The following is a 14387-nucleotide window of genomic DNA, read 5'->3' as shown; positions in this document are numbered from 1 at the left end:
ATATATATATAGATAGATATAGATAGATAGATAGATAGATAGATAGATAGATAGATAGATAGATAGATAGATAGATGATAGATAGATAGATAGATAGATAGATAGATAGATAGATAGATAGATAGATAGATAGATAGATAGATAGATAGATAGCAAATGAAGACGTGGTGAAACGTTTCAAAGTTTTAATTTAAAAGTTAAATTCATATTTACACATAATAATTCATTTAATATTAAAACAGTTGAACAGTGTTAACAGCAATTAGTATCAGACTCCAGTCGCCTGTGCATGTAACTCTCTATCGCCCCTCGAGTCTGTATCCTGAACTACAGAATAAAACACTGCTTTTCACATCTATAGAAACAGAACACCCAAAAGACACTGTTAAGTGTTTGTTTTATATTTGCTTGTGTCAATAGATTTCAATTAAAATACATATATTTAAAGGCTGTTTCCTCAAAATGAGTTTTTTCTTCTACACTGAGCCATAAATCTCCACTTCAGTAGCACTTACACACACCGAACTTGACATTTTTATTCCTGTATATATCCTGAAGGTTTTTACAAAGGGATTGATTATAATTAGCTTGATTTTATACAACATTTTATTCCCCAAAAACTGGTAAAATAAATAAATAAATAAATGCTTTTCAGTCTGTTCAATGTTTTCTTCTGACTTGTGGCGTGACGAAATGAGATTCCCAAAATCCCCTCAGTAAAAACATTTGACTCTAATATGTCAAAAAAAAAAAGAATTTTGAAACTAACTTTATCCAGTGTTTAGATTTTTGTAGTAGAAATGTATGCAAATTAGTGCATATTTCATTAAATAATGGCTCATTTTCATATTTAAACAACATTTTAGGAAGCTTGTAATACAAAAAAAAAATGTTTGCAATTATCAATGTAATCAATCAACTGGGTAAGTAAGGTGATGATGATTATTATTTGTTTTTGTTTTTTACCCTATTCACCTGCAATGTGAAAAGTTTTAGTGCAAAACTCCTTCAATAAGAAAGAGAGAGAAAAAAACTCATGGGATGTGTCTGGTATTCTGAGCAGCAGCGTGCCCCCTTGAGGAGTGCTACTATTATTTGTGTTCTACGAAACTGTTAGCCATCAACCCTAGCCGCCCATCGGAGCGGATGGAGGATTAGCGCAGGCGCAGTCTCATCCTAACGGAGCATCTTATGGCGTGAGCGGAGGAGGAGCGGCCCCGCGCATGCGCACCACCGGCAGGATTCTGCCCCTCCATGACATCCAGCGGGACTGACTGACTGACTGACTGCTGCTGCTGCTGCGCACACGGAAAGAGGAGCGATCGTCAAATACATGATCCGCCTAATCCCTCAACCCTCCTCGAGCTCCGGGACTGCTAGATAATAACGCGCTCGAGCGGAATCCCCAGGCCGAACGGACGCACACACGGATATAGCGGCGCTTGGCTGACTTTAACTGATTGTGGTTTGTCGAGGATGAGGCTGGTCAAGAGCACACATGCGGATGGAGGGGAGAAGCGCGAGCTGCCTCCTCCGTTCAGAAACCCGTTCGTGCACGACCTGAGGTTCACGACGGCGCAGAAGCTCCAGGTACGTGCGGCGTTTGTGTTTGTTGATGTGGATGGTGCTGTAGGCCATGAGATGCTGTGCCAGCCGTTCCTCTCTGGCCTGCTGGAAGGAGAGTTTCCTTCCTGTGCTACATGTTGCACTCGAGCTGGAAGAGCCTATCAGCTTCGAGGAATCACGCGTGTTGAGCTGCTGCAGCACAAACCTCTTCAGCACACCGCACTCACAGCGGCCTTTTGTCCGATTCCATCACCTCAACCAGCAGATGCCTTTATACATGTGCCACATACATCACATCTATCTATCTATCTATCTATCTATCTATCTATCTATCTATCTATCTATCTATCTATCTATCTATCTATCCGTCTATTTATCTTTTCTGTCTGGCTGTCATTCTGGTGTTTTAGCTGTGAGTTGATCATTCTGTCTGTCCTTCACCGATTCTTTCTGTCTGTTATTTGTTTTGTCTGTCTTTCGTTCTGTCTTGTTGTAATGTTAGTATGCATTTCATTCATTTTGTCTGTAATGCATTCTGTCTGTTGTTCTATTAGTCCATCTGTTGTTCTGTTCATTCTGTCTGTTAGTCATTCAGTTCTGTCATCCTAGCTGTCTATCATTCATTCGTCTTGTCATTTGTTCTGTCTGTGCTTCATTGTCTGTCTGTCAGTTGTTCTACTCTGATTTTTGTCATCCTATCCTGCTTTCATTTGTTCTGTCTGTGGTTTGTTTGCTGTTGTTTATTTGTTATCATTCTTTCTGTCTGTTGTTCATTTGTTTTATCTGCCTGTCATTCGTTCATTCTGTCTGTCTTTTGTTCTGTCTGTTTTTTTTTTGTTATTTTTGCTTGTCATCTGTAATTCATTCGTCCTAAATTTTTCCGTCTGTTCTGTCGTCCTAGGTGTCTGTCGTTTATTCTTTCTTTCATTCATTCGCTGTCAGTTGTGTGTCTGTCTATCTATTTGTCTATCTGTCTATCTATCTATCTATCATATAGTTTGTTCTATCTAGCTCTGGTTCAGTTTGTCTGCTGGAGTGGTGAATGTTTCTGCAGAGAGATGGCAGCTGCTCGACTGATAATCAGCTTTGCTGGGTGAAGATGAGCCCATGTGTGTTCATCATGGAGTCGTCTGGAAATAACTTTTCAAGTTTTCCAATTGAAGTCTGTTAGCACTAGTCAAAATGCTTCTGTGTTGCGTTTCTTTCTAATTAAATGCGTAGTTGAAGAGTGGAGTGAAACATGAATGTGGGATGTTTCAGGTTTTGGTGCAGAGCTTCATGAACTAAACCTGGCGATTGTGTTCTCCAGCAGGATCTGAGATGATAAAAGAGCGTCTTGAGCTTCAGTGGAAGAAGAAAAAATCTGATCTATTTATTCGATGATTGATTAGTGGGCTATTAATAATGCATAGTCTTAAACAGGATATTTCTTCTTAAAATTACAGGTTTTCAGTGTGGTTTCAGACTTGTGTATGTAATGTGATCCAGACTTCAAAACTCACTAAAGTATTTTAAAACTTGGATGTTTCAGACACGACAGCAGCTGCAGTGATGCTTATGTTTACAGGCATTAATAAAGAATAAACTAGTTATTCTTGCGCAGACGTCTGCTGGTTCTCATGCTAATGTGTGAGTTGAGTCGGATGTCTGCATCAGCACATGTAAAGGTGTGTGACCAGTTGTCTTTTCAAGGACTGCCAAGCAATTACCATGAACTGAATTGACCTCTCCGGGATCCTTTAGCATCACAATGTTGAAGGCTTTGCTTTCTCAGCTCTGTGCTTCTGAAATCCTTTAAGTCTTCAGCTCTCTAATTAACAGAGCGGTCGTGGAGCCTCAGGTAGCGAGCCGTTGAAGACAAAAGTTACTTGTTGAGCTGTGAATTATCATTCTTCATTGCGATGAACTGGCTGTCAGTTTCGTGCTCTGTTTTTCTCTGTCAGTAAGCTTTAAGACTTGACATTTTTAATGTGCTATTGAAGCTCTTTAATTCTCATCAAGTGCAGGCTTCACTGAGTGTTCCTAGAGATAATTGTCCAGATATCTGTCAAAATGGCAAAGCGTTCTGAATGATCTGTTCGTGCAGTTAGCAGCCTCTTTTCAGAAAGCATGGCTTGTGACCCAAGTATTCAAAGTCTTGTGCATCATGTCCCTTTATAACCACAGATCCACATGTTGTCAGACACTGAGAGGTCACAGTATGTTTAAAAAGCAATTTTTCTGCAGTAGGTGTTATGATTTATGATGGAAGCAGCCTCCTCAGGTGTCAAATACACCTCTGTGATAGTGTTAGTATACGCATTGCAGCCGTTTCCCAAATCAACATCTTTGTGAGCCATTAGTGGCACAAACGCAGCAGTTTTGTCTAATTGTGTGCTTTCGTTCTGCTTACTCAGCTCTGTGTGATGTTTGCATTAGATTATTATGTGAATGTAAATCAGCTCCTTGAGGAATCGTTATGATATAATACTTAACTTGTTTACAAATGGCATAAGTGCATTCGATTTTTACTGCAGAAGCAAATGTGTTCTGTGTCCTGGTCTTCATTACATCTGTCATCAGTTCGGAGTGTTTTAATGGCTAATTTAAGGCGAGTGCCTCCATTAGCAGTGTTTTCCCAAGAGGTTCAGTAATCGGCTACTGCGTTGTTTTAAAGGGATGGTTCATCCAAAATTAAATAGCCAACTCCAAAATATAGAAAAACCAGCATAAAGTAGGGATGCACCAAATGTTCGTTGTAGTTTGTCTACTAGAATGTAAAAAATGGTCAGTGTTAAATAAATATTTTTAAATTGTTTCTCTTCTTTGAAAAGCAAGACAAAACTGTAAAAAGCAAATATTGACTTTAATTTATACAATGGTGAAAAAAAATTGGCAAAATACATGGGGGAAAAACATGAAAAATCGTGTCCGGTAATCAGTCTCCAGCCCAGTGTTTAATTGTGTTCGGTTTCGGATTCAGCCAAGCACTTTCATTTTGGTGCATCCCTGCTATACAGTAGGTCTTCTGAAGATACAGGATAAAAATGCAATTGTAAAACACATAAGTGTACTCTTTGTGTCCGTCATGTTGGTTTTGTATAAAGTTAATACCTGTGGCTTCTGAAGATATATTGAGGTCTACTGAAGCAAATCAATCAGTTTGTGCAGGAAACTGAATATTATTTACAACGTTGTTAACTATAATCCAGTGCCTCAGGCAAATGGTCTGATTTGTTCATTTGAACCGGTTCTTTTTGCTGAACTAATTGAACAGTTTGCCAAATCGGACTGAAGCGTCTAAAATAGTTCGCGGTTCTAACAGCACAGATCTACAAGTTACTCAATCAAAACTCACTTTTAGATTCCCGACAGTCGCTGCGACTGGAAATGAACCAATTGTGTTTAGACGTTTCTCATTTATAACTTGTAGTGGCAGGTTGAAGAGTATGTGCGGAGAGGACCGATACTTTCTCACACTCACAAGACAGCACACTGTTCTTTCCACTAATAATCATTCAACAAAGCATTATTCTAAACACTGGTGTACAGTAATATCCAGCAGCATGGTTTGCTGTGAATAGAGCTGGTTTGACTCATGTGGGTTTGTGAGTGCGGTGGTTATATTTTGCAGTCATGTGAGGATGAAGGTTATGTCACGTAGTTCCACGCTCACCATTTCCTGTTTGTGTGTGTGTGGCTGTATTGTAAAGGTGATCGTTCAGTTTCGTTTTATGCCTAATGCTCAGTCCTGTAGATGATTCAGATTGTAACGTCCTCCTCATGACCACTTTGTTCCAGTTTTAAGATGAAGCTGGTAAAACAGGGCTCGAAATTGGTCGCATATGCTCCCAAAATTTAATCTGCACGACCACAAATTATATTTGGGAGCATTGTTGTGATTCGACTTGTTTTCATTTCTTCAAAACTTTCGCTGGCCTAACTACTGCACAGACTGCTGATACAGCGACAGGTTCGCCGCTCTTTTCAACATTACCTAACCATTTAAACCCCATCTGTACATTATTACCTTTTATGCAGATTTGAGATATTAGCCGTCAATCACTCCGTCTCAATATACTGTACAATGCGGCATACGTTCACATCAAATGATAACTTAGTTGCAGAGTTCCACTCACGCAGGAGGGTAATGTCCACTGGGGGCACACTTTTCAAAATCTCGTTTGTGTTCTCCCACTTTCAAATGGTTTTGTTAAAGTAATCTCTTGTGTTATAGAATGCACGCTCCGCGCCGCCGAGAGTTCGTGGGATTGTCAAAACGAAACCAAAAGTAAAACGTGCAAATGAATTCAAAAGCAAATTTAATACTCCACGTTTAGAGAGCGAATCCCAAATGCGCGCAAAGTAGGCTACATAAAATATCTAGGCTGTTATTAGAATGTGGCTATTATAAGTTGTGTAAGAGTAGCCTTTGACTGCATTTACTGTCTACACGACTAAGAAAGAACCATGTCGTTTATTTTTTGTTATTTATACTGTAGATTGTTTAAAGATGCAGCGGTTGCTTCTAATTTAAATGGCAGTATTGAAAATAAACGTCTTGTTCATGTACTCATATTTTCATTTATTCTTGTCCCTTTCTTAAAAAGTCTTTCAGAATCAGCCAAATTGCTTGTAAAACATCGGCATGAAGAATCAAGATCGGCACATCACTAAAAATATAGGTGCTCCTAAATTTTTTTTTGGCGCTCCTAACTTTTTGAAGTTGGGAACACCAGTGCTACCAAGTAAAAAGGTTAACTTCGAGCCCTGTAACAGGATGTTAGTTTTGCAGCTTTGACTAAAAGTCTTTCTGATTGAACTAAGGCTGAGGTCTCAGATGAACTCCAGAGCTGCTCTGCTTCCTGCCGTCCTGTCGTTTTCCAGCGTATCACTTTCCCTCTTCACGGCAGATTTGAACAGTGCATGGAAACACTCAGTAAATGGAAACTGAGATCTCCTTGATCCAAAAGAAAGGAGGACTACAACTAGGGGTGGGCGATATGGCAATAATATCATGTCAGAAATATTTTCAGAAATATCATGATTCACGATTTTATCAGGATGCTTTACCATGTTGGTTTTACTATTTTGCAAGCTCTCTGAGCAGTACAGACAAACTAATTTGCTTTTTTGTAAAAAAGGCCTTTCAAGGTAACACAGTATAAAATAAAAAAATAATGGCAGATATTTAGGCCAAAGTGAGAATTTTTTTTTTTTTTTTTTAAATGTGTATTTAGCAGTAGCATTCAAAAAAATGTAATTAAATATATAAAACTAAAACCATATATACTTAAACAATAAATACATCAATTGTACATTGATTCTTAATAAAGCACCTGTTCTTCAGTCAAGGGCAGTGAGTGATTTTTTCTCTTTGTGTTTTATTAACATTAAAAGAATAGTTCGCTCAAAAATGAAAATTCAAAAATTCATGGTGTTTTATTTTATACCATCATTTACTCACTCTCAGGTTGTTTTAAACAATTTTCTGAAGAACGCTGTGATCTGTTTGATCATTTTTATTATTAGCTTCAATAGGCACCAGCTACTGTTTGGTTACCCACATTCCTCAAATATCTTATTTTATGTTTAGCACAAGAGAGAAATTAATACAGGTATGAGACAACATATAAGTGAGTAAATAATGACAATTAATATGTGACCCTGGACCACAAAACCAGTCTTAAGTCGCTGGGGTATATTTGTAGCAATAGCCAAAAATACATTGTATGGGTCAAAATTATTGATTTTTCTTTTATGCCAAAAATCATTAGGAAATTAAGTAAAGATCATGTTCCATGAAGATTTTTTGTAAAATTCATACTATAAATATATTAAAATGTAATTTTTGATTAGTAATATGCATTGTTAAGAACCTAATTTGGACAACTTTAAATGTGATTTTCTCAGTATTTTGATTTTTTTGCACCCTCAGGTTCTAGATTTTCAAATAGATGTATCATAACCAAATATTGTCCTATCCTAACAAACCATACATCAATAGAAAGCTTATTTATTGAACTTTCATATGATGTATACATCTCAGTTTTGTAAAATTTAACCTTATGACTGGTTTTGTGGTCCAGGGTCACGTGAACTATCCCTTTAATGACAAGCGGCAGCATGTTTTGTTCAGTCAGTCTGCTGTCGCTGTACATGCATCAGATATACAGGCTCACGTCCTTTTACTCTCAATTGTTTACTTTCACTTTAGACATAAGCAACTGTGTTTATATGTAAACCTTGTGTGTTTTGACAGTATTAGTGTAATCAGACGTGATACGTAACTTAGTTCAGCAATTAGGCTCTATTTGACAGGCTTTTAGAGTGTGAGCACTGGAAATGCAGGTTAGAACAGAACGCAAATTAAATGTTTAACCAGCAAGACTTTAAAGCAAATAATGTTCTTTCGTGGTTGTGAGTAAACGCCGTGTTCTGTGAGCGTAACTCTACAGCCGATTTAACACTGATCTGAATGTTTGTTGCATTGTACAGTAAATTGAGACGAAAGCGCCAGAACTGCATCTGGTAGAATACTACGATACTACCATATTTCTCCAAAGCAGATCGTGGAGACATTTTTATCATCCACAATCAAAAATCGCCATATTGCACACCCCTAACTGAATATCCAGGACACTTAAATCTACTTTACAGGACATGAACTTTTTATGTTCAGATGTGTGCAATCGGTTTGAGAACTGCTGGTTCTTCTGCTGTAACTCGGATAATAGAATTGAGTTCTCAAAAAAAGCTGTTTAGGATGTTTGCTGAGAAGTGCTGGAGCTCGTTGAGCACATTACTTCCTATCTGAGCGTTTGGGTGCTTTCACACTTTATTTGTTAGAGTCTGGTTAGTATGAATGATCTGAAGGGTGTGTCCAATGGTGCATTCACAGCTTTTCTCCTGCGTCACTGAAAACATATAATGTTGACACAATCCAGTGACTATAGTAGGAAAACATAAGAGAAAACTCAACACTGTTGAAATGTACCTGAGTCATTGAATTAACTAAACCGCATGAAGTGTGTGTGTTGTGTTTTTTTTTTTTTTTTTGGCTATATGTTCTTCATCAGACTTGAGCTCAGATTACAGCAGTGTGACAACTTTTCTTGTATGTTTTCCTATTTAAACCTTTGGGGATGTGCATCAATATTTTTGACATTTAATTCTTTGTTTCATATGTTTGAAGATATTTAAATCAAAATTGATTAAGTTTCTGCTTTAAATCATTGCTGTTCGATTAAACCTTGTATGTTCAAACTTAATACTTTTCAGGAAATCAGAGTCAGCAAAGTGTTGTGGCTTTACACACTTGCATGTGTCATTCATATTACTAACATTTTACCAAAATCAAGTTTAAATAGTTGCAAGTGTTTTTTGTTTTTTTTGACCAGCCAATGTTGAAGATGTGTGTTTTGTCCATCATTAGTCTTTATATGGATATTAGAACAGCTGTGTCTGAATCAGTAATTGCATTGCATTAAATTGTTATCAACATTCAGGTCACAAATTTGTGGTAGCTATATGAGCACACAGGTTGTCCTGGGATTGACTCAAATTTGACTAGACTCTTAAAAATAAAGCTGCTTTAAAAGGTTCTTCACAGTGATGCCATAGAAGAAACCTTTTCAGTTCCACAAAGAACCATTCAGTCAAAGGTTCTTTAAAGAGACATTTTTTTTTACCTTTTTATAATCTGAAGAACCTTCTTTGGCCACAAAGAACCTTTTGTGAAACAGAAAGGTTCTTCAGATGTTAAAGCTTCTTAATGGAACCATTCAGACAAAAAAAGCCGTTCTGTGGCATCGTGAAGCACCTTTATTTTTAAGAGTGTAGACTCTTTAGATGACTCTTCCGCTCCGCAGAAACATAAAAACATTCGCCTTCATAGAGAGAGTGTTTCTTAAGTCAACAAAACGCTGTACTTGTTTAAACAACCAGTTCTGTATTTACCCATGCATTGCAGACAAGCAGAGACAAGCGTTTCCAAACTGTGTGCGGAGCTTCGTTCAGGATGGAGACCGAGACACAGAGGTGGAGCTGTGAGCTTTTCTGACAGTCGGACTGCCAATGGAGTTGTTTTTAGTAGTTTTTAACAATGAAGTGTTTGTAAAACCCTCAGACCAGGGTGAAACCATTAGTCCAGATTGTCAGCAACAGTAGGTCAAACTGAATAATCAGTGAACTATTCAACGATTAGTCGATTCATTGTTCTAATAATTGTTGGATTGATCCGTTATCAAAATAATTTTGTTGCATCCTTACCACTGAGACATAAACAATGACAAATAGCTTTGATTCATAAAAACGTAAATACATGAGTAATAATATAGTATGTCAAGAAGTGGACATACAAGGTTTCTGCCTCACATATGAAAAGGAAATAAATGAATATATAAATTTGCCCTTTTCTTTTGGTATTGAGAATCATTACATTTCACCTAGGGTTGGGTGAAATGGCAAAAATAGAATATCACAATTTTATTTTTTTATTTTTTCAAAAATATCACGATTTTATCACAATTCTTTGTCATGTTGGTTTTACTATTTAGCAAGTTGTCTGAGCAGTACAGCCAAACTAATTCCCCTGTTTCAACAAAATATAAAATAAAAAGAATGGCAGATGTTTAGGCCAAATTGGGCCGAGATAAAAATCTTTGTCGTTTTTCAAATCTTTGTTATTAAAAAAATAAGAACAAAGATAAGCTACATGTTACAAATACACATAATGTACAAATAAAACAAATGTTCAGGTACAGTAGGTGTTTTTATCATCAGTATCATTCAACAAGTTGAATTAACAAATATAACAATAAAACATTACACTATAGACATAAATTATACATTGTGTCTTATTAAAGCAACTGTATAAAAGTTCTTCAGTTAAGAATAGTGAGAGATTTTTCTTTGTTTTTTTTTTATTAGCCTACTATTACCCAAAGGGGACAGTTCTGTCATTTACTCACTCACATTTTTTTTTTTTTTTTTTTTTTTTACTTATTTTGAATAATGTGGGTAACTAAACCATCCATTCTCCAGTTACTTCCATAGTGTTTGATTTATTTTTTTCCCATTATCAAAGTCAGTGGGGACCAGCTACTATTCTTTAAAATATATTATTTTGTGTTTAGCACAAGAAGAAAAAAAATGTATAATAGAGGTTTGGGTCAACATGTGAATAATTTTTTGGTGAACTGTCCCTTTAATGACAGTCGTCAGCTTGTTTAGTTCTGTCGCTTTAAGAGCTGCATGTATCTAATATACAGGCATGCATCCGTCTTTCTCTTAATTGTTTACTTTCACCCTTATACATAACCAACTGTGTTCATATGTGATCTTTGTGTGTTTTTGACCGTAATTGCAAATTAGGCACGAAAGATAGCTTAGTCCAGGAGTCACACTGTAAAAAATGACCGTGAATTTAACTGTAAAAAAACCTGTAAAAATGCTATGGTTAAAACCTGTGAAATGGTTAAGGGTAAGTTGTAGGGCATGCGATTGTCATGCGTATCTCATCAGTAAAGCCGGTTCTGTGATTATCAATATCATGTTCAAAATGGTGGATGAATCGCATGTGATTTATCCTGAAACCCTAGTTCCCCTTAATATAGAGTGAAAAACTGTGTTGGACATTGCATGTAATTTTACAGTAGTATACCGTTTTTGGAAGTGAAAAAGAAAATATAAATTTACAGTGAATAACCGTAAATTGACTTTCTTTTTTTATTTGATGTTTTTTGTTGAAATAACTTTTTTCTTATTTTTTTTCTTGGCGGTTTTGTACATTAGGGTTGTGTGTTACATCTAATGTTGTTAAATTAATGTTTTTTTTGCATTATTTCAGTTTTATGTGTGTTACCATGATGGTGTTTAGTGTTTGTGTGAATGACGCTGTGCATCTTCTATATCTGCTATTATTTAAACCTCCTTGTGATGGGCTTTGGTTGATCATGGGATGTTGTCATCACCACCTGCTTTTGGTGGTTATCAGTGTCTTACAAAAGAGATACAAAACAGATTCCAGTACTTCAAAAGGTTGGCACATTACCATTATATCAGTTAATGAAATTACAGTATTTACCTGTAAATTTAAGTGAAAGCCGTAAAACATTGCTACCGTATTTTTTACGGTAAAACAACCACAGCTGCCAGTTTTTTACCGTTTTTTTTTTCGTACATTGTACGCTTCAGGTGTATGAGGCTTTAACTCACATGCAAACAATGTACTTATGTAATTGCAAATAAGTGTCCTGTGAGTAAATCTATGTTGTGTTGAGACATTTTAACCATCCACGATCACAAATCTTCATATTGCACACCCCTAATTTCACCATATTGGTACCAACTACTGAAATGTCGGTATTGTGACAACACAGGAATTCTGGCCTCATAACCGCTGACGCGTGAATCCTGTCAGTCATGAGACTAAGCAAACTCTGTCATCTCAGCGATCACATCACTGATTCCTGTCCATAGTGTGTCCTAACAGGATCTCTTTAGCCGTGTTTGACCGGATATCGACTGCGGTCAGTTTCACACACTCTAATTGATTGTTATTGAATGACTTTGAGGCCTATAATGGACTAATACTGGTTTCTGTTTCACGGTTAATGAATTGAAGCGTCTCAGTGATTGTGTGGATAAATCTGAACTCACCTGATCTACTCTATCTCACTCTTTCAACAAGAGAAAGTCATTTAGATGTGATGTTTATGCGGAGTGTGGTTGTGAACAGATGTGATTACGATGAGCGACTGACTCTCTCTCATGAGTCATGACCTGCTAAACTACCGCAGTCAGTGTGACCTTCAAATGCACTATATTTCAAGACCTTTTTAATGCCAAGAATAGGATTGATCTAGGTGCACCTGTTTCCTATTCAATAAAACTAAATGAAAAATAAGGAGATCTCTGTTTGTGTTCCATAGAGGGAAAGCCATACAGTTTGGATAAAGTTGGTTTAGTTTAAGTTCGTCAGTAATGCAGTTGATATGATTTACAGTAAATGATGGAAAAGCAATTTTCCTCCTTTTTTGCAATCCTACTTTGAACCAGTGTTGGGGGTAATGCATTACTTTTTAGTTGACAATAAAATATCTTTACTTTTTCAAATAAGTAACGCCAGCCCTCCCCCCATTTATTGATTAAAAGCTCTCCTGTCCTCATGTTGAGAGAAATCATGAGTAAGATGTTACTTTAGTTCTAGAATAAATGTGAACATGCATTAATTCATCTCACTCACTAAAAAACAGATACAGTGTTCTTCAAAATGAATAAAAACACTGAAATTCAACACGAACCTGCAATAATTAAATATGTTAAATAATACAAATATCCTTCATGTATTTAATCCCATTTTATTAACCGATGTCTTTGCTGCCGACCTTCGATGATTCAATTCATCCATACTAATAAGCAAAAATGACTCAAGATAATCTAACATTTGTTTTCCTTTTTTTATTGCTGAAGAGTTGACATTTGTTCAGTTCTTCAATTGCCAATTTACTTTTCTCTAAGCCTGAGGCTTTTGGTGTGAAAAGGCTTTTACGTTTGACAAAAATAGTGTTTATATTAAAAGCAAACAAGCAAGCCCTGCCCAGATTTAAAAAGTAACGCATTACTTTCCATAAAAAGTAACTAAGTAACATAATTAGTTACTCTTTTAGGGAGTAACTTAATATTGTAATGCATTACTTTTAAAAGTGACTTTCCCCAACACAAAGTTGCACAAAGTTGCTTGTTACAATCATCACTTCTTGTGAAATTATTTATCCACAAAATCATTTGAGAAGCCGCCTGTTTAGTGGAATGATTGCTAGATGCATTAAAAATTGTTAAATGCAGACAGGTGGTGTTTGGTCCTGGTTTTGACTCTTCTAGTCAGTGGAAAAGTTGTCTTGCAGATTTTCTTGTAACTGTTTCACATCAGATCAGATCACAGTGAGCATGGGTTTAGCTTTGAGCGTGTTGATGCAGAACTGAACCCAGAGCCGACCTGGAGAATGACTGAACAGACTCTGAACACAAAGTGCTTTCGGCAGTCCAGATTTCTTCAGCTGTCTGACTCATTTCAGGTCCTCTTAGATGAGTGTGAAACCTCCAGGACTGGACTGACAGTAGAAACATAAGTGTGTGGCATCCGGGTGTCTGATCAAGCCTTTTTGGTGTTGAGCTTTGTTGGTTCCACACTGTGACACCAGATGGTTCTTGATGTGAAATCGTCTCTGTTTGAGGTGCTCCTGTCCAGGTGGTGTCACCTCATTCATTCGACTCATTGATGGATGAGTATCCGCCGGTGAAGCGAGCTCGAGGAGACGCTCACAGCGCTAAATGAAGATGTGGAGGAAATGAGTCAGATCACGCACGAGTCTCCGCTTCAGGTCCATCGGTCTGCAGTCATTCTGGGAGGAGATGTTGGTTTCTTGAGGACAAGATGCAACGTTCATAAGACAGTGGTCTCTCTGAATGACTGTCTGGTGTTTAAAAAACAAAAAAAGTGATGCTCACTTGCTGCTGTCATTTACTCACCCTCATGTTGTTCCAAAACTGTGTGAATATCTTTCTTCTGTGGGAGAATGAATTGGGTCCTAACAATATTGAGGCACACTGAGAGACATTTTCCAAAGTGTGATTTCTGTGCTGATTTGATATAGTTGTTGTTGTTGGTGTGATCTTGAATATGAAGAGTGTGTTTCTGTCCTGCTGTAACTGTAGGACAGTATTTAGACCTCTGAAAAACTGATCATGCTCCATCCAAGGAGAGTCTGCTCACTCAGAGGCCATATTAGAGGCATACTTTGGGCATGCAAGACTAACTCTTTTCTACTTAATACTGC

The 14387-nt window shown here is 37.1% G+C and overlaps 1 protein-coding gene across 1 annotated transcript in view; it reads left to right on the top strand.

The window, feature by feature from the left end:
- Positions 1-1295: 1295 nt before the first annotated feature.
- The window catches only part of LOC141342322 (lysophosphatidylcholine acyltransferase 1), a 44449-nt gene continuing 31357 nt past the window's right edge, over positions 1296-14387 (top strand). The window contains exon 1 of the mRNA XM_073846752.1: positions 1296-1590. Within this exon, the coding sequence (XP_073702853.1) occupies positions 1477-1590 (114 nt within the window). The 5' untranslated portion in view covers positions 1296-1476. The remainder of the gene's footprint in view (positions 1591-14387) is intronic.

This window comes from Garra rufa, chromosome 9 (assembly GCF_049309525.1).
Source record: "Garra rufa chromosome 9, GarRuf1.0, whole genome shotgun sequence".
Lineage (NCBI taxonomy): Eukaryota > Metazoa > Chordata > Actinopteri > Cypriniformes > Cyprinidae > Garra > Garra rufa.
The sequence above is the reverse complement of the archived record's forward strand: the minus strand, read 5'-3'. Positions and strand labels throughout refer to the sequence as shown.